At 42.2% G+C, this 21,980-nt stretch overlaps 1 protein-coding gene across 1 annotated transcript; it reads left to right on the top strand.

The window, feature by feature from the left end:
* Positions 1-12,377: 12,377 nt before the first annotated feature.
* Positions 12,378-21,740, top strand: SLC16A12 (solute carrier family 16, member 12). The gene is made up of 6 exons (XM_010139150.1): positions 12,378-12,487; positions 14,541-14,644; positions 15,862-16,005; positions 18,432-19,023; positions 20,129-20,388; positions 21,478-21,740. The coding sequence occupies exons 1-6, from the start codon at positions 12,378-12,380 to the stop codon at positions 21,738-21,740; spliced, it is 1,473 nt and encodes a 490-aa protein (XP_010137452.1).
* The last annotated feature ends 240 nt before the right edge of the window (positions 21,741-21,980 follow it).

Below are 21,980 nucleotides of genomic sequence, written 5' to 3'. Positions count from 1 at the left end.
CCTGCGTATCGTTCCTGAAAATGATGTAATCAAGCAGCTGCAGCAGTATTCCCTCAGCACAGGGAACTTGAGGCAGTTTTCTCAAAGCTTATTTTAGCTTTTAGGGAATCTTTAAAGCTATTAAACAAGTTGAAATATGGATGGCTTGGAGAGGCTGAGTGGAAGACCGGGCGTGAACAATGTGCTGATCTGCCCAAGACGTGTCGGTTGTTTGTTAACTTCCAGTGCGTGATTTCACTATGACAAACTGTTAGTCGTACGTAGATTCATGTTTCCACAGTATGCATGCTGTCACATGTGTTCTTCCTGGTCAGAGCTCTTTTTTTTATGGCATTCTAAGAGGTTTTTCCTCTTGATCCCCATCTGTTTCCTTGTCTTTCGTTTTAGTATTTGATGTTTCCTTCCCAGTTTAGTAGCTTCCCTGATGTGATTTTCTGGAGTTTGTGTGCAGGGGCGCACATAAAAAAGCCTTCTGGTGCAGAGATGTGTTCATTGGTATGTACCTATGGCTCTATTATTTATATGTAATATACATAATACATTATGCCTTTTTTAATAGAATAAATGTGATCTGTGCAATGACTTCCCAGAAATACCTAACCCTCTAAAGCAGCATTCATCAGCAGTTGCTGTTAGAAGCCTGTTTCATGAAACAGCAGGTGTCTTAGGTTTGTCTTAAACTGTTGTCTTTCTAGTACTTAGAGATTTTTCTTCCATTCCTACAGGGAATTATATTAATGTGCCGTTGTATAAACAATAATTATATATTATTATTATTAAAGGGGAAATTAATTGTGGCTTTGGGATGATAGTAGGGCTATCTTAATTTTACAGAGTTCAAGGTTTCAGTGAAAACCTCCCAAGAAAAATAAACCATGGTGACACTTTGCAGTCATGTGGTGTATATTGTCCATTAGAAGAGCACAAATGGCATTAGGTATCCTTATAGCTTCCTTTCAGAATATAAGATGGTGTGAACAGGAGGAAATAACCTGCCTTGCCTTTTCACGCTACATTAGTTTTGCAAACAAATCTTGCCTATTGAAGGAGAAGGTGATAAATTGGTGGTAACACAGCCCTAGAACAGCAGGTAAATAGAGGCAATCTTCTGGACAGCTTATTCTGTAGGGTTTTCTAAAATAATAATCTCTTTTCCCTTTAGAAAACACTTGTGTAACATTTACATCTTGAAAATCAACAGTGAAAAGTATTTTCCCGTGTGAATTTTTAAAAACCTAACAGTGTTACTCAGGTTCTGAAAACTTCAAGAACAAGGAAAAGAGATGTCTTTGTTTAAGAGCAGTTCCTCACTTTACTAAAATCCAGCCAGGAACCTCAAAGACGTTATAAACGAAACTATTTTTGCATAACTTAAAGAAGATTTTACTGTAAATTGAAAAGCTGAAAAGATGACAACTGCGAAAGAGCTCAAAGTACAAATACGTTTTAAGTACAGCACTGGGATTTTCAGGTGAGGGCATATCAGTTTCCCATGATCCTGCCTCCTGCTTCCTTGGCTTCTCCTCTGCTGAGGACTGTCTGAGTGCGGGGTTGGCAGCTCTCCCAGGACTCCACAGAACGGTTGACAGCATTTCCCCAGTCTGTGACCCCCACAGAGGGGATGTATGCTGCAACCCATGTCCATCTGCACTGATTTCTTACCAAAGCTGACAGTCACAACAGATTTTGGGTGGTCTCTGGCACTCCCAAGTGGGTGCAGGAAGATGTGACTCCATAGTCTTCAGTCCCTCGGTTTTATCCAGGAACAGCTGCACTGTCAGTGCCTGAGCTCTCCTGGGGTGCCTGATAACATCCTGATTTTTTCTGGAGGGATCAGAAGAGCATTTGCTTGGTATCTGCTTTGTCAGGTCATCTCCAACTAACCTAAGACTGGTTGATTTTTGGATCCTTATCACCAAAGTAGAATCTGGGCTGCAGAATCAGTAAAAGAAGGGGAGAGTAGTGATTTCCACTACTAGACTGACTGCATGATGGTTTGAGAAAAACATGTCCAGTTCTCACATGTTCCATGTCAGCTTTGCAGTGGTATTCTTTCTCTGGGCAAGATTTTCCTGAAGATCAAAAAATTAATATACCAGATGTGGGAAAAGTGTCAGCTGAAGACTGCTTTGAATAAAAAGCTTTTTCAGAATTTTTGAACAGTTATGACCATATGTTAACTTTTTTTTAACGCTGTAATGGATACTACGAAGTGCCTGACCTAAAGAAGTGCACAGATCCTCGTACAGATAGGGTGACTCAGAAAATGATTGGACTATCACATACTTAAGTTTAACCATAAATGCAAAATGCTTAGTCATCATTAATGATGTTATAAAACTCAAAAGTAAAACATAAATGTACCGTAATTATAAATCAGAAACATACAGATAACTTGTTAAACAAGCAAACAAACCTTCCACAACCATTGCCTACTCACCATGTGTTTAAAATAATTATTAGAGATAGGTATTTTAGATATTAGGAAGGAGAAATATTGAAAAATGGAGAGATACTAGAAAAATAGCAAATATCAGAAAATTCTGACACATCTCTATGTTGCAAGCATAAGATAATGTCACGAGCAATCTCTCCTCAGAAGTTCAAAATGTTGTCATCTTGTGTAATTGCAGTTATTGAACAGCAGGGACTGATTGTTTCCTTTCCGAAAGGCTTCCTGACACTTTTTGTAACAATTTTTGGCCACCCCCACTTAGTTGCAGGAAGGGGAATGAAGATGTTAAACAGAGACAGTGACGATAACAACAGCCACGCTGCTGTTGCCTATCAGTTAGTCAGTTAGCAGAGGCCTCCCCTCAGTGAGGAAATGTGTGTGTTTGATGGAACACACATGACCATAACCTTGCTAAAGGTGCGTGTGCCGATGGACTCAGCTTGGATTTCAGTGACAGCCGGGTACTCAAGGAAATTAGTTGAGCTGTTATTTTCATCACAATGAAAAATGAAATGGTGAGTACTGCACTTGTTAGTTTAAAAACCTTTCAGAATGTTCATCAAAAATACACATTTCCAGGTGGGCTTAAGGAGGTTAAAATCAAGCTTTATGTGCAAAGGGGTTTTTCTGCAAAAATGCTTCTTTGTATATTTTTACTCTCTACAGTTAACCTGAATTATTAAAGGACTAACCTACCCAAAAACTATGTTAAAGGGTCAAAACGTTTCCGTTATGATTTGCTTAGCCTTTTGCTGTAGGCTCCTTCTGTCAGGCTCTTGGTTTTCTGTTAGCCCTATACAGTGGTTTCCATAGACAAAGGAAGTTCGCGTGACGTTTTTCAGCTGAGCACTACCAACTCAGCAGATGCTAACAATTTCTGTTGGGGCTCTAGCCATGTCACTTGGTTTAGCAATTTCTGGTGAATCTGACAAATCAAGGAACCAGTGTTGCAATGTGATCATTGTGTGAGGCCAGTGTGGCTCTTCCTTTCCCAGTGTCGTGCTTCTCGGTAGGGGAGCAGCTAATGGATGTTGTGCCATTCTACAACCCTTACTTTTTCGCATCTTTTTCACTTTTCTGCTCTGAGTATTTTTGATCTTGGGTGAAAGGGAGTTTTCTCAGCTCCTGCCCCTCTTTTGCACCACCCACTCACCTATACCACTCTTTGGCACCTCCCTTCTCTACCAGCTGTTTAACATCCCTTTGGTTTCCACGTTGCTTCTCCTGTTCCCACATCCATGCTCTGCTCTCTCTGTCCTCTTCAACAGCCCTCTCCCTCCCTCATACGTACCAACAAACAAATGAGGATTATCTGCTGCTCAGCATAGCAATGGGAGTTACTAAGCTGGGCTCTCATATGGTTCATCTTCTGTATCTCGATACATTTTTGGATGGAGGGCAAGTTTTATTAGATATTTGCATGACTAGCACCGTGACAGCCGCTCTCTGATTAGAAGTCTCAAAGTACTACTAGAATACAAATAGGCTTATTAAAGTTGCTGTGATGTTGTATCATAGGTAAACTCCTCCTTAAAAGTGTAAAGGAGGTTAAAGATTTCCAGAGTAAACCGTCTGGATTTGTGCAGGTATATTATAGATAAAAAAATGGAAAAAGTTATTGCAATCTGGTTTACAATCTGTATTACAAAGTCAGGTTGGTTTTGTTTGGTTTTAAGTTTTAAATTTTTGGTTTGCTTTGGTTCTGGTACAGTTTCCTAAATGAACTTTCAGGTAAGTGGTTCTTGTTGTTAACCACTTGTAACAGTGCTAGAGAAGTACTGGAACATCTGAGAAGCTCAGTGTGTATCCCGGTTATACAGATACACACAATTCTCAGGCTTACTGGCTCACACAAGGAAAATTTTAGTGGACCAACCTGCCAATCTCTTGAGGAATGCACAAACTTTGGTTTTATCTAGAGGTTGGACAGAGACATCTTTAAGCAGAGAAGAAAGCTGAGGATGTAGTGTAGCAGCCTTGAAATGCTTGGTTATGCTGGAGTTATTTAGGAACATGCAGTTGGAAAGGACCTCTTGGGATGTTTTTGAACAAGTTGAAGTCATACTCATATAGCTCTTGATAAATTGCCTCTGCTGAAGGCAAAACAAGCTGGACTTCTCCAGTTAAATAGCTAACTTAGTGTGCAGATTGGGACAAGTCTTTGTTTGAGAAAACAGATTAGAAATAGCCTTGGAATCCCATGAGCTGTACAGAATTAAAGAGTCTTTACTTCCCATGTATTTAAGAACAACTTGGAATTTATCTGCCTGCCAGACTGCTGACTGTAGTGCCTACCATGGTATCCAGTTGCTGGGGGGGACAAAGCAAAAGGAGGCTGAAAAAATGCCATTTCTTGACAATCCAGTTGATAGAATGTTCTGCAGCTGTTGGCATCTCCTGTGCTCATATCAAATACTGCGTCCCACTGACACGTGATCTACTGTATTTGATGAGATGTAGGAAATGCGCCAAGAGACTAGCAAGCCTCAGGTGAGGACACTGGTCAGTTGGGAGGGGAGATCCCTGACACTGTGGAGTTAGAGAAACGTGTGACAAAATTTATTAATTGGTACTCAGTATTCTGCCAGGTCCCTTTAACCTACTGCTTGGTTTAAGCTCATTTTGGTACTGCTGACTGTTAGAGAGGGTCATCCTTGATCCTTCAAGACCTAAAAAATTAATTCTTTCAAAACATGTTAAACATTTAATTTTTTACATTCCTTGTGATCCAATGTCACATAACACATACAATGTTTCTCATTATCTAACATTTTTCTTCTTCTCTCTCTCCTCTTCTATCCTTTGCTAATTCTGTGCCCTTTTTATTCTTTTTTATTCATAGTTCTGTTCTTCTGTGGGTTTGTTTGTTTGTTTGTTTGTTTGTTTTTAAATTAAAGAGCAGAGTCAGAGAAAAGGGAACAGAAAGCAAGAGTATTAAAGCAATAGGTTAATAAGAAGGAATGTAGCAAATGACTACGAATAGTTAATGCTTGTTACAGTCTTAAGGTCAAGATAAGTAAGAAAGATTGTAGAACTGTCCTAGAGCTACATGAATATGGTAGATACAGGAAAATATTAAGACTGCTCTAGAGCTAGGTGCATAGGGTGGTAAATGTAGTAAATATATGCAAATGCAATTCTGTTACCTTTCACACTAAGCATTAATGAATTTTCTTCAGCAATGCTTAAGCTGCTTTATACTTGTTCTTCATAAAATTAATCTCCACAAATGTTCTCAAAGTGACTTTGAAAGCTGTGTACATTGTTGTTCACAAGAAAAATAGGGTTTAAATTCAGTGGTATGAATGAACCTGTTCTGGGAATGTGCCCTGTCATTCTGGACACAGAGACTATCGCAAGTTTCTCAGGCCAACCCATCATTGCTGTGAAGATAGCAAATGGCACGTATAGTTTATGTGTATGTATGTATCTTACGCTGATCCAGAAAGAAAATTTTAGGTAAGTCTCTTTCTCATTTTTCTCTCGTGCATCTCTGTATTACCAAACAGGTAAGTGTTGGTTTCTGTGCTTATTTATGCTAGTATACATATCTGGGCCAGCTTCTTTGGGATAAACTGCACAAAATCCTTCCATAACATTCTGAACCAAATTGCAAAGGCAGCTTAATGCGCAGTCGTTTTAATTTTTTGAGCCAGGATAGCATGGAAAACAGAAAGGAGTGAGGTGAGAACCCCCGGTATGGTCTAGGAACTGGGTGCTCCTGCTGTGGAACAGCTGTGATACAACTGTGACCTTAAGCCTGTTCCTCTGACTGAAGACATACCTTTCTGCAAATGGAGCATTTTTCAAAAAGCATCCAAAACGTTTGTCAGGCGAGGTAGCATTCTTGAGATGGTGGATCTGCCCCAGTATGCCAGCGCTGTAAATGGAGCGGCTGAACAAGGTGGGGAAAAAGCCACACCCGGTCCCTGGACGGGCTGGTGTGCCTGTACTTGCTATTCCTCCATACTTCATCTCACGAATGCTGCATATCTTCATGCTATTGCAATGTCATTATGGAATCAGTTTAAATAAGAAAATCTTCATGGTGAAAGCAGGAGCAGGTGAAGGGGGCAGCAAGTGCTTTGCTGGCTGTGTGCTGTGTTTTACAAGGTCAGTGGCTCCCGTCGTGCTGGACAGTTGCTAGGCTGCCGTGGATTTCTGTGCTCCTTTCCCTGGCAAAAGGGACCTCGTGATGAGTGCAAGGTTATAGTAGAGCCTTTTTAGTAACCTCACCCGCTCCTTTCCACTGGCTGAGCAGAATGAGTAAGGGAGATGCTCTCGGGAGCAGTTGTTTTCTTTCTAGGGTTCTCAAAAACAGCTGCTGAAGAAACTGATAGGTTATTTATTCTGCTAAATCACACCTAATGTATTAACTTGGGGATCAGTCACTGTTCAGTGAGCTGTCAGGGCACTCTGGGCAACTAAGGCTTTCTGAGGGATCAGCAGAATTTGTTGCCACCTTCACCCCACTTACGTCTTCTTTGAGCTCATGGCCAAGCACATTTACTTAATGCTTGAGTGAAAATTATCTAGCAAATGTTGCAAAGTGCAGAGCACTTTCCTGAGCTTTTCTTTTAACCCTGCTTTCTTTCAGCTGTCTAAAGCAGCAGGAGCTTCTTGGCATGTCTGTGATGATATGTTATAATAGCAACCAACACTGCCAGTGGGGAACAGGCCTTACAGTGCTAAAGGTGGAGCAGATATGCAGTAAGAGTCTTATCCTGAACCTGAAAGGTTAAGAAAAAGATGCAGCATGAGAGCAAACTGAGATAGGGCTGGGAAGGGGAAGACAGGGTTGCTCATACGAAGTATGGGCTTTGAGCCTGTTCGACTTTGTTTGCAGAGTCCACGGACTGTATTATCCATGATATGGATAATTAGAAAACAGTACCAGCAAGTAAGCAAACCAAGTTTTCTAACCTCAGAAGAAAATTGCCAGGTTGACATAATAAGTGCTTATTAGACATGTGCAGCAACAAGAAAGGTAATTATTTAACTTGCCTATTAGTTCAGTGGCTATGAAAGGCACAGTACTCCCTGAAGCAAGCACAAAGTCAAGGAGATGAGGTTTGCATTGATCCCACTGTGGGAAGGTTGGGTGGCCTATTTCTACGTTGGCCAGGCATTTCTTATAACATCGTTGTTTTCAGCTGCTTGTAACCTCATTAAATGTTTGCTGTTAACGTGTATGTTGGCAGGCAGCGTTCTGTGAAAATAACAGCAAATGATCACGTAACCAAATACCTAATCTGTGTTTGCTTAGCCTGATATCTCATCAAATTCTTCCCAAGTACGTTAACGTACAGCTGGGGTCTCAGATCCAATGTGAAGCTTGCCTGGAGAAGCTGGATCAGAGACCTAGCCTGAGGTTTCAGCACCCAGCTATTGCCTTCGTGCATACAATTAGTTAGGGCTCTGTATGTGGAGATTGTTGACTCCTCTGAAAAATTTTGTGTGTGTTTCTGCTTATTGAAGAGTTACTGTTACCTCTTCTGTCATTCCTGGAACTTCTTCCTCCACCCTTGACAATCATAACTTGAAATTAAATCTTCATCCCTCCAGAAGGGGCAGCGAAAGATACTGCTCAGATCCAAAACAAGCAGCTCTGCCTTAACAAGACTCTGCAAAAGTGCTGCAGATGCAGAAGTACGTCTGAATTGCTCGGGATCCCTCTGTGATGTATCATGTGCTTATGCAAACTCCACCTAACCACATTACTTGTGATTGCCAGGAAACCCTTGAGCAAAGTAATTTGAACTTTCTAAGTGCCCTGTTAATTCAGGTGGCTGTCATGGATTCTTATGGGCTATTCAATCATCTAGGCATTTGAATGTAACATATTAAACTTGCAATAATACAATAAACCCACCTTTGAGGCCCTTTGTATTTGATGCAGAATGTGGTGGCCACGTGGTGCAGGGCATTAGTACTTGCTCTGCTTGTTCAAGAAAATTTGTTAGGATAATGCAGTGGGAGACTTTATTGACAAATTGGGGTATAGCCTATTTGTGCCATTCTGGCTTCATGCTAGACTGGATACCAGCTTTTTTTGGTTGTTGGTTTTTTTTTTGTTGTTGTTGTTTTTTGTGGGTTGGTTAGAACCAGACACCTACAAAAGTGTTGAATTTTGTTTTCCATCTAAGTAGAGAGGGATGTGGTGGTGGTTTGCATTAAATTGTACTGCTTGATGATCTAGTCATTCACTGATTCAACATGAAGGATCATATAACCACTGCCTTAGCCATCAGATAACTTGTTGATCCAATATTTGTACATAATTAATAAGACACTTGTTGCTTGGAGCTGTATAGAAAGGGATGCATAACTGACCCTGTTAGTTAAAAACAAAGACTCAGTCATTCGTTCATGTCAGCTTACTCAACATGTAACACAAACCCTGCAAAATTGTCTGTTCCGTGGATGGAATCAACACATGAGTCTGCTCACAAATCAGCAGCACATGCTGGAAGTCACATACAGAGTGTGTGTGTCAAGTGGCAAATCCATGGATGTGTCTTCTCTATGATGTGCCTGGCATCCTCTAACTAACTTTTGACTGCATGCATTTTCAGCCTCTCTCGTAGATTTTGAGAATAATGCTACACTTGCCTAGACACATGCGTTCTTATTTTACTGAATTAGCCAATCTGATCTACCTTTTTTCCCAATTTGTCTGTGTTGGTGTTGGAGAGTTTGTTTCAGAACATAGTGGGGAGGGAAGGAAGGTGTGGGTACACACTGGCACTGCTGTATGTTTGTCCTGAAGCAAATAGGAAAGGTCAAAATGTGAACTTTAAACTTCAAGCAAAACATCACAAGGCTTGTGAAGAGGCCAGTGGTGACCTTGGGATCATGTGGGCTCCTGTAGAGGCAGCTCACAAAGTTCCATCAGCTGTGTTGGCAAATTTAGCTGTGTGTTAGAAAGTGTCAGAAAAGGCAAACTCTCTCCATTTCAGAGCTTTCATTGATCTTTTATGTATGTAAATCCCAGCAACTGAATACCTTGAAGATGAAGTTTGAAATCATAAATTCAATTGGATCTCACTTTCTTTGTCTTTTTTCTAATGAGCTGTAGGAATGACCTTGTAAAGACTGCATCCAGCTAGGACCGTTTAAACTCACTCAGGAACCTCTATGCATGAGATACCAGGTTTGGTGGCTGCTTACAAAAGCTCTTGTAACCCCAGCTGTGAATTCTTATTTGGTCTTTGTAAGCTTCTGTGTCCATGGCTGTATAATTCAAACTGTAGCTATGTCAGATGTCCCATTTGAGTTGTGGATTATTCTTTAAAGAGTGAAGCATTTATGTAATCAGAGTGGAGCAATGTGTATCTCTCCAAAGAGCCATGGAAGTGATGAGCAAAACAGGTCCTTAGAGATTTTCCTTTTGTCATACCTGAGCCCTCTTCTAAGTCATTAGTGCACGTGATATGGTCATAGTACTTCATGCTGCAGGGAAGATCCCTGTTGTGCTAGACTCCATGTTAAACGCAGAAGGTAACACAGACCTTGCAGAGACTTTATTATAATACAATTTAACTTATGATGAAACAGATGTTTGTGACATCTGTTTGATCGAGGAGAAGAGAATAACATGGGCTGCATTAGTACATGTTCTAATGCTTATGGTGGAAATTGCTTTTGGCTCTGAATCATTGGAAATCTTTGTACAAATATTTACTTATAAATAAATATTAGCAAAGTCTATCATACAAAGAGAGAAAACAGGACAATAATTTTTCTTCCCAAATACTCTACAGCATTTTTGGCCCCATGTAAAATGAATGACAGCTAAAAGGCTGAGTAGCACACGGGCACAAATAAATGGTGCTTTAAGAATACACACAAACCTGGAACAGATATTTCATGGTATCTTTTTTAGCTGGATGGCTGTATAACACATTTTTAGCATCTTTTGTGGGTGTTTTTATTCACTGTTATTTTTCAAGGACACTTTTTCAGCCACGGTTACCTTAAATCACTGCTCAGAAGTGCTGACAAATACACATTTTGTTGTGAGGTTAGAAATGGTTCTCTTCACTGTTCACTTCCCACGGCAGTTCAAGCGCCTCATATGACAGCACACCACTGGCTTTTGGACTTGACTCCTGTCTTTGAAAATTGCTCTTATTTTTTCTGTTTTTACCACTTATGGGCTGAATTAGCATATAGGGCTTGATTATGCCCTGTATGATCAGCTGAAATCTGTGAGCTTTGAAAGCCAAGTATGTAGATGAACGTAATTCGTCTTTTTTAAACTGGAAGACTACCAAACCTTTTTTAAAAAATAACATTGATTCTGTCATACAGTGTTGTTACAGGATAATATTTACAGCTAGTAGAAATTCAGCTAAGCTTTCAATGTGTTGTGGTTTTTGTTTGTTTTGTCATTCCTCTTTTCTCCTACGCTGTTCACCTTTAAGTTTGGTAATGTGTGTATGTTTTCGTGAAATAATTTTGTAATGGTTTTGAGATGCACTGTATGATATTTCAGGGAAGGCAGCTGATAAATATTTCTCCGAGGTTCACCTGTGGTGATATTTTGGGTTGGTTCTGGGGTACCTTGCTGTTTTGGCTCAGGGAGTTCTGGGCTTTGCAGAGCCAAGCCTTGAGCATCACCTGGCTGAGCAGCTTCAGGATCTGAGAAGTCACATTGCTAGCCATGTAACTGCTTTCTTGACTTGTTCTTTGAAGTAGCTTGACAGCCCCCTTATGTGCTGTAAAGGTAACATTTCCTGGGAAGCCTGTGGTTCTTGTCAGTGGGAATGTTGCATATTCAGCATCTGTCACACTGGGTGATGTAGAAGCTATTTGAGGTTTCTCTCCAAGCAAAACTTGAAAGACATCCCAGATATTTGCTTATGTCTTATAAATCTTTGGTTCATCCAGGAGCTAGGTGCCTGCTGGTGACGGCAAAAACGTGGTTTGAAACCCAGCAGTGACAAGCAGCACTGTGTGCTCCTGCACTGAGTGAAACAGGGTTTCTGAGGTCTCTCAGTCTAGCCCTGCCATGCAGTAATTGATGCAGAAAGGACTAAGGGCTGTTGGTCCCACAGCATTAACAAAGCTACTCCAACACATGACTCGATCACTCATCTAGGGTCTAGTGGACATCGTTTAGTCTCCTGCAGTGTCCTGCAGCACTCAGTGTGCACTTGGAGCCCATGCCACAGCCTGGACGCAGACACTACTTTGATTTAAGTGGATGGGAGAGGGGAACAGGCCAGATCTAACCGTCAGTGAATTGTTCATGCTTAGAAAATGAAGTCACTATGTCCTGACTGATTACAGCCTTCATCTAAGGTTTAGCTCATGAGAACAATGAGGTCATTTCATCATCAGATCTGCTCTGATTTTGCAGTGAATATTCCTTTTCATACAAGGATGAAAACTGTATTCCCTCAAATAAAAATTTTTGCACTGAAAAATATAGCTGCTTTGAGTGGAGACTTCAGTTGAAAATACAGTCCAGGCCCGGGACTGGTGTGTGTGGGGAGAGCCCGCTGAAGGTAAATGAGCTGCAGTGAACTACGTGACTTACGCCTATGTGTTACGACATTTGTGGGGGAAAAGGGTATCGTGTGCTAGGATGTAGCTGCTGGGCAAATTACCCTGAAATAAATTAGACCAGACACAGGGCCAGATCTGACGGCACTCTTGCTTACAACAAATTTTCACAAATGATGTTTGAAAGAACCCCCTCGTTTTTAGAGGGTAAAGGCAAAGCAGTATGTCCTAGCCCAGCCGTGCAGTTTCTCCGTGTGTGCGATGTACCCTGATTACCTCTCTGCCTGTTCTTCTCTTGTCTCTCTCTTTTCAGATGGCCAGCGACCCATGGTCCAGGCAGCCCCGGCCCACACTGGGCGAGCCGGCCGGAGTTGTCCCCTGCCACTGAGGCAGGGAGCAGGGAGGAATCGCGATGGTCGCCACCCGGCGGGCCCTGCACGCCCGCCCTCCCGATGGAGGCTGGGGGTGGATGATCGTTGCCGGCTGCTTCCTTGTCACTATCTGTACCCGGGCCGTGACGAGGTAAAGGGGCTGCTACTTGTCTTCCTGCCTGTTTGTGGCAATATCTGTTTGTGTGTGTGTTTGTTTTTGTTCTCCTTAGGAAGAGGATTTGGGACCTCCCCTGATGGCCCACAGCGACAGGGGTTATTCTGGCTAGGTACAAACCTCTCTCTTGCTACATTTTTAAAGGCTTCCAGAAATCCCTAACGCTGTGGGGATGGCTGAGGGATTATGAGCCCTCTGGTTTTAGTCTTGCCTCCTCTGACAGCTCCTCTATTTCTCAACACTCTCTCCTTGATTTCTGGCAGAATCAAAGCCTGGTGCAGGCAGCGTTATTTCAGGCTTTGGTGGTTTGATCGGAGAGAAAGGAATCATGTATTGTGTCTTTGGGTCTGTTGTGTCCCTCTGACCCCATAGCCATGCTCATTTTCGCTAGTCCTTGTGGATTTGTTGTCTCCTGTAAAATACCCCAGTCTCCCATTGCAAGCATTTCAGGTACTATCCCGGCTGAGAAGGTCCGTGCCCTAGAGAGGAGGCCCCTCTCCATACCCTTCTGGTATCCAAAATATGCAGGACATATTTTCTCAAAAATAGAAAGAACAGGAATAGACTGCTGCCTTGCATAAACCTAATGTATACATCTGGGGTGAGATGGCTTCCACAGCTGCTGTTGGGTGGCTTTGATGTCGACTAGAGACAGAGGAGCCTCGTGTGTATGAACATGGATATTTTAGCTATATTAAGCAGAGAGATAGACACCCTGGTAAGTGAGGAACACTAAGTGTCTTCCTGGAGGGTCAGTATAATATAAATACAGCGGTTTGTACCTAAATTTTACATTTCTTTTAAAATAAATCTCCCAGATTTAGGGATATAAAGTCTAGGGTCTGGAGTCAACAGCATAAAGGGGCATGGAAATGTTGACACAACGTTAGTTTATGTGTGCAAATATACCCATTCTGTAATAACAGTAGAAATTTCCTAGTGGATTTAATGTCTTTTTCACATGTGAAATGTGTTACACCCATGAAATCATCCAGTGGCTGGATGAAGTGGCACACATCTGAAGTATATACAAGAATGAAGTAAGTGCAAGAAAAAAGCTGAAGAAAGTGGGCGTTTGATTTGCCAAGAGGAAGAAAGAGGAGGGAAAAAGGCTCTCCTCCTAATCCAGAAACCAGAATAAAACTATGCCGCCTTTTAGTTCATTCCCCTGCAGACAAGCAGAACAGAAACACTTGTTAAACAGAGCAAAGTAACCTCTCCTGGAAGCATTTTAATAAACTGTTGGAGGGTCCACGATCTCCTGCTGTGTCTAGATTTTCTGTTCATGTGGAGCTGCTTTTCACTTGCTTTTCAATTGTGCGTTCATGAACACATCACTATAGGTGGTGTTGGCTCCACTGGTACTTTGCTGGCCCTGCCCTGCCAGTTTGGGCATATGTGAATGCCACCATTAGTGAGCAACCAGGTCAGTGAAGATCTGGGGAGCTGGGGCTTTGTGTACCAGGGAAGCACCTTCATGATGTGGGCTATAAATTGTTGGTGATAATTACAACTTCAATTTCATTTCAGATAAAATAATGTGAATTACAAAAATCTAGCAGCAGATACCACAGTGAGAAACATGGTATTATAACATTCGTAATCTCTCTAGAGTAGCTATCTATCTGAATTAGGTTCTACATCAGCCCAATTGTCCAGTCCCGCTGCTGGGATAATAGTCGGATACCAATTCATGATTCCGTTGTTGCCAGTGCAAAGCAAGGGTCTCTGATTGCATCACCCTAGCCTAGGTGCCTTACACAGAGTGCTGTTGGGATTACTCAGCTTGCACACATCATTTCACGTCTTGTCCTTCATGTATTAAGGTAGCCCTTCATTTCCAATATCCCTTAGAAACTGTTTAAAAATCTCTCCATCTCATTGGGATTTAGGCAAACCACAGATTTGATTTTTCTGGCAGCTGGGGAGGACTTTCAAGCAAGTACCCTACCTGAAGAATGAGGCCAGTGTTTTCTGTGAGGCAAATAGCCCATGTTCAACAGATTGGTGTTCGTGTTTCCTTCCCTAGGTGCATCTCCATTTTTTTTGTGGAGTTCCAGGCATACTTTGGGCAGGATTATGCCAGAACAGCTTGGATCCACTCCATTGTCGATTGTGCTACGATGCTTTGTGGTGTGTATTACCTTTGTAAGACAAATGTCTCTCCTTTTTCTTCAGCTCCATCTGTTTTTAGCATGTTCACAAGTTGGTGGAGTCAGCTGGGAAAGAGACGTATTGTGGGCTCTCTGGGGTATGGTATATCCAAGCTGCTTACCCCAGCAGAGTTGTGCAGGAAGGGAGTGTCTTCATACTATAGAACAGCAGAACTTTGTTTTGTCAAATGATCTAACTTTTCAGAAATGTACTTTTGTCGAGGTCTAGTGGGACAAGCTGTCTAATTGAGCACATGTTTCTTTCGCCTTTTGATTGGAATCATATTTGAGACTCAGCACAGGATGTACAGCTTGCCTTCAAATCAAGTCACAGTCCATCCTCCTTTTAGCAAACCTCAATGTTTACAAATAGCCTCTTCCCTTAAAAGAAATTTTTTGTTACCAAAAATGACATGAATCGACGCAGCAGTGGTACTGAATTTCTCATGGGTTTACTTCAATACTGTACAGCTAGGTGAAAATCCATGCCCCAGTACAGTGAAAGAGGGTTAATCCATGAAAATTGCTACAAAGGCACAGGGACACAGCTGGAATGAGATATAGCAACATTTCCTGTGTCAGCCAGGTTATATCTTGGGGGGAAAAAAGTGAAATAAGGATAACCTTGCCCTGGCATTGCAAGTAGTGGAGAGGGAGAGGGCTGGTGATGACACCCCATGGTAAAGGCAGGATGATCTGGGAGCCATCAACATTGGAGAAGTGCAGGGGAGAGGCAGCAACCCTGGAGATGGTCCAGAAGATGCGAGACCTCTCCTGTTTGAGTCTAACACAGAGCCCACAAGGACAGGGAGGAGTGAGGAAGGACGCCTGAAGTTACTGAGGGCTGAAATGCAAATTCCAGGTGCAGCAAGGTCTCAGTGCTGTAGGCGTGGAGTAATGAACAGTCGATCCCCAAAACTGCAGAGTAGTTGTGTCCCATAATGACTTTGATCTACGAAAATGGCTGCTGAGAAAGCTAGTATAAATTTCAGTTTTATCCTGACTTTCAAGAAAATGAATTTAGAAATTTTTTGGTGCTCACACTATTGCAGTGGGGGGATGTTGGAGGATCACTCTGTGTAGCTGCGATGACAGTTTTCTCCTGCTTGCCTACTGCTTCCTGTTCCTTGATGTGTGTTGCAACAAACTGTGTGAGGACCTGCCATTAACTACCAGCTTTATTTTCTTTTTTTGAAGCCCCACTTGGGAGTTTAATCAGTAATCATGTATCCTGCCAAGCTGGTATCATGCTAGGAGGGCTGCTTGCATCTACTGGACTAATTTTGAGTTCATTCGCCACCAGCCTGGAACATCTCTACTTATCCTTAGGAGTCCTCACAGGTAGGAGGCATTCAGCCCCTTTGTTCCTTCCAGGAAAACTACACAGGAATGTTAAAAATGGTGCTTCTTCCTTTCAAGAGGGGTGATCTCCATGTCATGTTGTCACTCCACTAGTCCGTGAAGATACTCAGGCTTGTTCCCTTCATTGTAAAAGAGAGGCTTTGGCTGCCCCAGTGAGGGCTTCAGTACTCAGTGAGTCTCATACAGTCCATATGCAGCGCACTGCAAAAGCAACTCTCTAAATTCTGTTAGATGGATACAGTTCAGAAATTATGGGAGGTCAGGAAGGAGTGCTGTTGCAGGTGATAGACAAAGAGAGTTTATTTTTTTGCCTCTGATTTGGGAGGAGTTTGTTATGGTAGTAGTTCTAGACTGTCTCCAGATATTTACATATTCTTAAAAAAATATTTTAAATCAGAATAGTAAGTGGGCAGAGGAACACTGGGTAAATACCTGGTACCTCAGCTGTGCACGTTATTTTAGTCTGTCTTACATTCCATTTGAAAAGCAAACAAATTTCTGGTTGGTAGTGTTGCTGTAGCAGCTCCTCCTTTTGCGTTCAAGTATGGCGTAACAAGTATCTTTGCTCTGTCCTATCTCCCTGTGTTTGCTGTGCTCAGAGGAACTTGAGAGGTGCCCATGGTCACACTGACATTCCTTCCTCATTAATACTGACCTGGTAGCCACGGTGATATAAGCCCTTGTACTTGGTCCCCTGCTGTTTAGTAACAAGTTGGTGGAATTACTGCAGTTCACATGCTGCCAACAGCTTATTTGTTCAAAAAAAAAAAATTAAAAAATCCTTCTTGTAGTACATGTCACTCTTGTATTACAATGTTAATCTTTGACAAATGTGCTCATAACAAATGAAAAGGCTCCTTGTAACTCGAGGGACTGTGCCACATACCATGCTAATGCCACCAAGTCTTTCTTAGAGAGAACTGCTGCGAATACTGAGATGGAAAAGCAGTTGCACTTCGTACATGGAGTTGTAAACAGCCAATTCTACAAGCAGTGAAATTCTAGTCTGTGGAGACTGATTAATGGAGAGGTGAACTCTTGGTAAAGGCTAGAGGTGGTGCCCCAACCCAGAGAGGAGGTGGGAGCGTAACTGGTGAATGTCTCAACCTATAACAGCTGGGGGGCTTGAAAGAGTAAGGAGTGAAGCAGAGGTGAGATGGGGGAGCGGCAATAAGTAGCTGAGCAATAAGTAGCTTCTAAGAGGTATGAAAATATTTTCAGCCCCAAACTGTGCTTTTCCATTTTTCACAGGACAATTACTGGCTTTTGAGGGGGACCTATTCCCCCCTGCCAACTCACTAAAAAAAAATTGGTATGATTTTCACAGCTCTCGAGTGATGATGTCTAGCTCAAGGATGTTCCTGCAGCTCTGCTGCCCCCACAGCTCTCTGTCCTGCTCCTTCTCTCACCTCCTGAGGAGTGCCAGAGCAGGCACCCTCTGTCCACACTCCCTCTAATCCACTTATCCTGTCCTGGCAGGCTTAGTGCCTGTCCCGGCAGGCTTAGTGCCTGTCCCGCATAGTGTGGCCCTTGAGGAGAACGTGGCAAACTGGTTACAGCACTAGGTGATTATCTCCTCTATTGGCAAGTTCTGCCAAAGGCAGTGGGTACAATTTGAGCCTCAGTGTACGACATACTCCAAAACCCCTAGTCAGAAACCTATTTCTGTGGCTGATTCAGAAATACATGTTTTAGTGTTAGGGCAAGCTTTTGATGATAAAAATCTGCTCTCTGGTTCTGCAGCAGAGGCACAATCTTTTTCCCAGTCCAAGAGATGGATTTTATTTGTTTACTAAATTGGACATGGCTTTATTTTCTGAGGTTTTTCCCCCTCTTTACTAGCAGGCAGGGATTTAAAATGGTCAGGACTCCAAGCAGCTGCTGCGTGGAGTTTGTTTAGCTGAATAAAAGAGGTTTATTGTAGAATATTAGTAACAGAGACAGACTCTTTGTGCTGTGTTTCAGAAAGCTGAAAACTAGTGTTCAGGGTTGCAACAGACTGAAACGTGAAGTGGTGCCTCATCAGGACAGTGTGCCCAGCGCCAGCATCTGCGCACTCCTGAGGCAAGTCCTCATCTTGCATCCAGGAGAGGCTGACACACCATTCCTCTGGTGTTTATTGATCATCCTTGTTCTCGTCATCACGTGAACCCCATCACTTCCTTCTGAGCCTTGTTATTGCGGATTAATGATAGTCTCTTAGGTTTGTCAAGTCAGTGACTCTGACAGTGGAAGCAAGGAGTCATCCTGGTTTCTCTTCACACTGTGACTGGGCTGTGTGATACAGAATCAGAAAAAGCTTCCTATTCATTTGTGCTAATGAAAGTAGACTATGTGGTTTATTTTAATGTGTTCCATATGTTGTGCTTAGTGTTAAGCCATCTGCACTGTGCTTTCTCTTCTAGGAGTTGGGTTTGCACTCTGTTATTCTCCAGCCATCGCGATGGTGGGCAAATATTTCAACAAAAGGAAAGCGCTGGCGTATGGAATAGCCATGTCAGGAAGTGGAATTGGTACCTTCATCCTGGCCCCTGTGGTCCAGCTCTTAATTGAGCAGTTTTCCTGGCGTGGAGCTTTACTCATCCTGGGAGGTTTTGTTTTAAACCTCTGTGTCTGTGGTGCCTTGATGCGGCCTATTGCTCTTAAGGAGGACCGTAAAACTGCTCCTGAGTTTCTTGAACGGGATTATATCTCTGAAGCACAGAAACAAGACTTAAAGCGAATGTCCATCTGTTCACCTTTAATCAAAGCGTGGTCTCATGAATGTTTATGCTACTGTTCATGGAAGGAATATGACTTTTTGCTGATGCCAGGCTTCATGGTGCTGGCAGTGTCAGTTCTATTTATGGCGTATGGCTGTAGCCCTCTTTTTGTCTACCTAGTGCCTTATGCTTTGAGCATTGGAGTGAGTCATCACCAGGCTGCCTTTCTCATGTCCATACTTGGTGTCGTAGACATCGTTGGTAACATCACCTTTGGGTGGCTAACAGACAGAAGGTAATGACTTCTGGCTAAGCAAGTGTAAGCTTTAGCTGGTGGGAGGCTGGCTGTAGGTGAGGTGTAATACATGTGAAAGTTAACTTTATGTACTGTTTCTGTAGGATGTGTAACATTAAAAAAAAAAAACAACACACAGTTTAGCTTTCAGAAATGCTTACATTTTAACGGTTTTGTCTCTTCTGAGTTTGTTCAATTCTGCTGGTTAAATTTCTTTCCTGAAGAAATGATGTGTTTGTGCAATGCTCTTGCATTTGACAGTGCAAACGTAATCCCCTGCCAGAGGTATGTTGAGCATCATCTCTACTTCCTAGAGGATCTCACTCTGCTTCCTCTGCCTTTCCATCTCTTTTGTGCTGCTGGGGAGTCACAGAAGTTATGGAAAAGGGTGAAGGGTCTGGCCCAACACTGTCAGGCATATTCTCAGAAGGACTGACCTAGAATTGTTATACATTTTCCAGTATATAACAACTCACCAGTCTTTGCTAACTCAGTTTACTCCAAACATCTGTGCACAGCATCTGTAACATCAGTAGAGACTGACTAAACTAAGAATGATTTTGATTCTACAGGACACATTCTTTGTGCTTATTAAGTTTGTGGGAAAAATCACTTATTGGTTTTGTGGGGCAGGGGGAAAGGGAATTGCCATCTCACTTAGCTCATGCTAACTCAAGTGTTTAAGGGCTGATGCGAAGGATGACAGCTGAGAGAGCTATACTGTAATTTAAAAAAAATATATTGGAAGCACCTTGCTGAGCAAGGATGTAAAGCCCAATGGAATACTGCTTTGGACATTTGAAACTTCAGAGGGCTGCAAAATCTTGGCAGCAGAGCAGCTTCCCTCACTAGGGAGCAGCCCAAAGAACACTGCAGGCAGCATGGGCTGCTGCTTGCCAGATGTTTCTGCAGCAATTAGGTGGGCAACTTTCCCTATCTGGGCTCGTCAGTGCTGAGCTTTTCATCTCAAAGAATATGTAAGAAAATGGATTAAATTTGAGCTACATAAAAGAGAGACTGAGACTGAAGTGCTGCTGCCAGGGCATAGAATCTGAGAAGCTGGGTCCAGTGTTAATCTTTTTCTTTTCTGTTTTGAAATTTGCAGGTGTCTGAAGAAGCATCGGCACTCTTGCTACCTCTTTGCTGTGGGAATGGATGGCCTCTGCTGTCTTTTCCTGCCAGTTCTCCAAAACTTCCCCTTGCTCGTGCCTTTCTCGTTTGCCTTTGGCTACTTTGATGGAGCCTATGTAACGCTGATCCCTGTTGTGACAGCAGATGTAGTGGGGACTTCTTCCTTATCATCAGCACTGGGCGTTGTGTATTTTCTGCATGCTATACCATATCTAGTGAGCCCACCTGTTGCAGGTCAGTTCACAAATGATTTTCCTGCAATCTTATCACTACTTCTGATTTACCTATTGATGTGATGTAAAAGGAGGGGAAGGACAGCAAATGCACACTGAATGTGGAGGGTAACCCCTGGGCAGGGAAGTAATACATGTAGACCTTCTTAAGACTCTAGATCCCAGTTAAGCCCTGTTTGATGGGATGATTTTTACACACAGAATGAGTTTTAATTTTAAAAACCAAAACAGTATGGCAAGAGGCTTCTAAGAGCTGTTACCTCATCACCTCACGTAATTCAGGAACTGTGCAAGATTAAGGAACAGAAGATTTTATTGTGAAATCATGTGATTTTGAAAATGTAACCTGAAGAGAGTTTCGTTCCAAGGTTTCTGTAGTGTTGAGGACTTGATCTTTTCATCTCCAAACTGCTTTGAACAGGTGGCGAGTCAACTTCATTACTGCTTGGTCACAAGCTCATCACTGTAATATCTAACCATAATTTTCTCCACTGGTTCCATCACAGTGAAGTAAGGGTGAGAGCTGTACTCCTGTAATTCTTTAGAAAGAACTTGACACAGTTTTGAATATTGTGGAGTGTCGGAGGTCTTTTTCAGGCAGCCATTTATATATATATATATATATAGGTTTTGCATATTTTGTCTGGTCTTCACATCAATTCCCAATTAATCTTGCTTTTGAGGCTTTTAATTTAGTTTTCCATAGCAAAAATTATTGCAAAATGGTATTAAGTGATGCATGAGCCTAGGGTTTAGCTCACTGGCTGCTTCTCTATGAAGATCTGATGCCAGTTAAACTCGTGCAATTGAAAGATGTTTATTTAGTGTCTTGACTGCTGTGCATTTTCTCATGGGTTTGACTTTTAAACAAAAGCCCATAAAAATTGTATCTGCCTGCTGAGGACAAATCCCTTCCTGCTCCAGAAGGTAAAAGTCTAGAGACAATGATGTAAACCCATATTGTTTGAGTGTATTTATATAATAACTCTGTAATAACGCCAGAAGTTTATAAAACTCCTGCTGATCACAGGATTTGGAAATTATCACAATTTTGGTGGACCTTTAAAAACCCATGATTTGTTTTCTGCAGGTTGGCTTGTGGACACAACCGGCAGCTATACTGCATCATTCCTCCTGTGTGGGTTTTCTATGATATTTAGTTCAACATTATTGTGCTTTGCAAGATTAGCAAAGAAAATCAAAAGAATGCATTTGCACTTGCTCAACAGTAATACTGGCACCAAACAGCACATCTGGACAAATGGAGCGATAGCTTATTCTGTCACAGCAGAATTAGACCAAAAGAACATTGAATTTTTGGCTGCGGATACAAACGGCTACAGCAACAGATGATGGGCGCCGTCAGGATTTAGCATGGCACAGCCGTGACTGAGACGGAGGTGGCTCTGTAGTGTCACACTGTTGAAGATACTACTCCTGTGAGACAAGGCATCTCTCAACTAGATTTTTCTGACATGTTTTAGTTGGCTAAAACCTACATACAGCAGCAGTAACACCAAGTTAATGCAGCAATGGAAGAAATCTAGACTGGAAATAAAGAGTTTGTAGATACCAATGTTCACAGATTTATTT

The sequence above is a fragment of the Buceros rhinoceros genome, unplaced genomic scaffold, assembly GCF_000710305.1.
Source record: "Buceros rhinoceros silvestris isolate BGI_N320 unplaced genomic scaffold, ASM71030v1 scaffold39116, whole genome shotgun sequence".
NCBI classification, from domain to species: domain Eukaryota; kingdom Metazoa; phylum Chordata; class Aves; order Bucerotiformes; family Bucerotidae; genus Buceros; species Buceros rhinoceros.
The sequence above is the reverse complement of the archived record's forward strand: the minus strand, read 5'-3'. Positions and strand labels throughout refer to the sequence as shown.

Bases quoted from the DNA above. Each gene is read 5' to 3' on its own strand.
- SLC16A12 (XM_010139150.1), top strand. From the start codon at position 12,378: ATGGTCGCCACCCGGCGGGCCCTGCACGCCCGCCCTCCCGATGGAGGC. The intron at 12,488-14,540 runs GTAAAGGGGCTG...TTCCTTCCCTAG, and splicing joins TGTACCCGGGCCGTGACGAG to GTGCATCTCCATTTTTTTTG. The intron at 20,389-21,477 runs GTCAGTTCACAA...TGTTTTCTGCAG, and splicing joins AGTGAGCCCACCTGTTGCAG to GTTGGCTTGTGGACACAACC.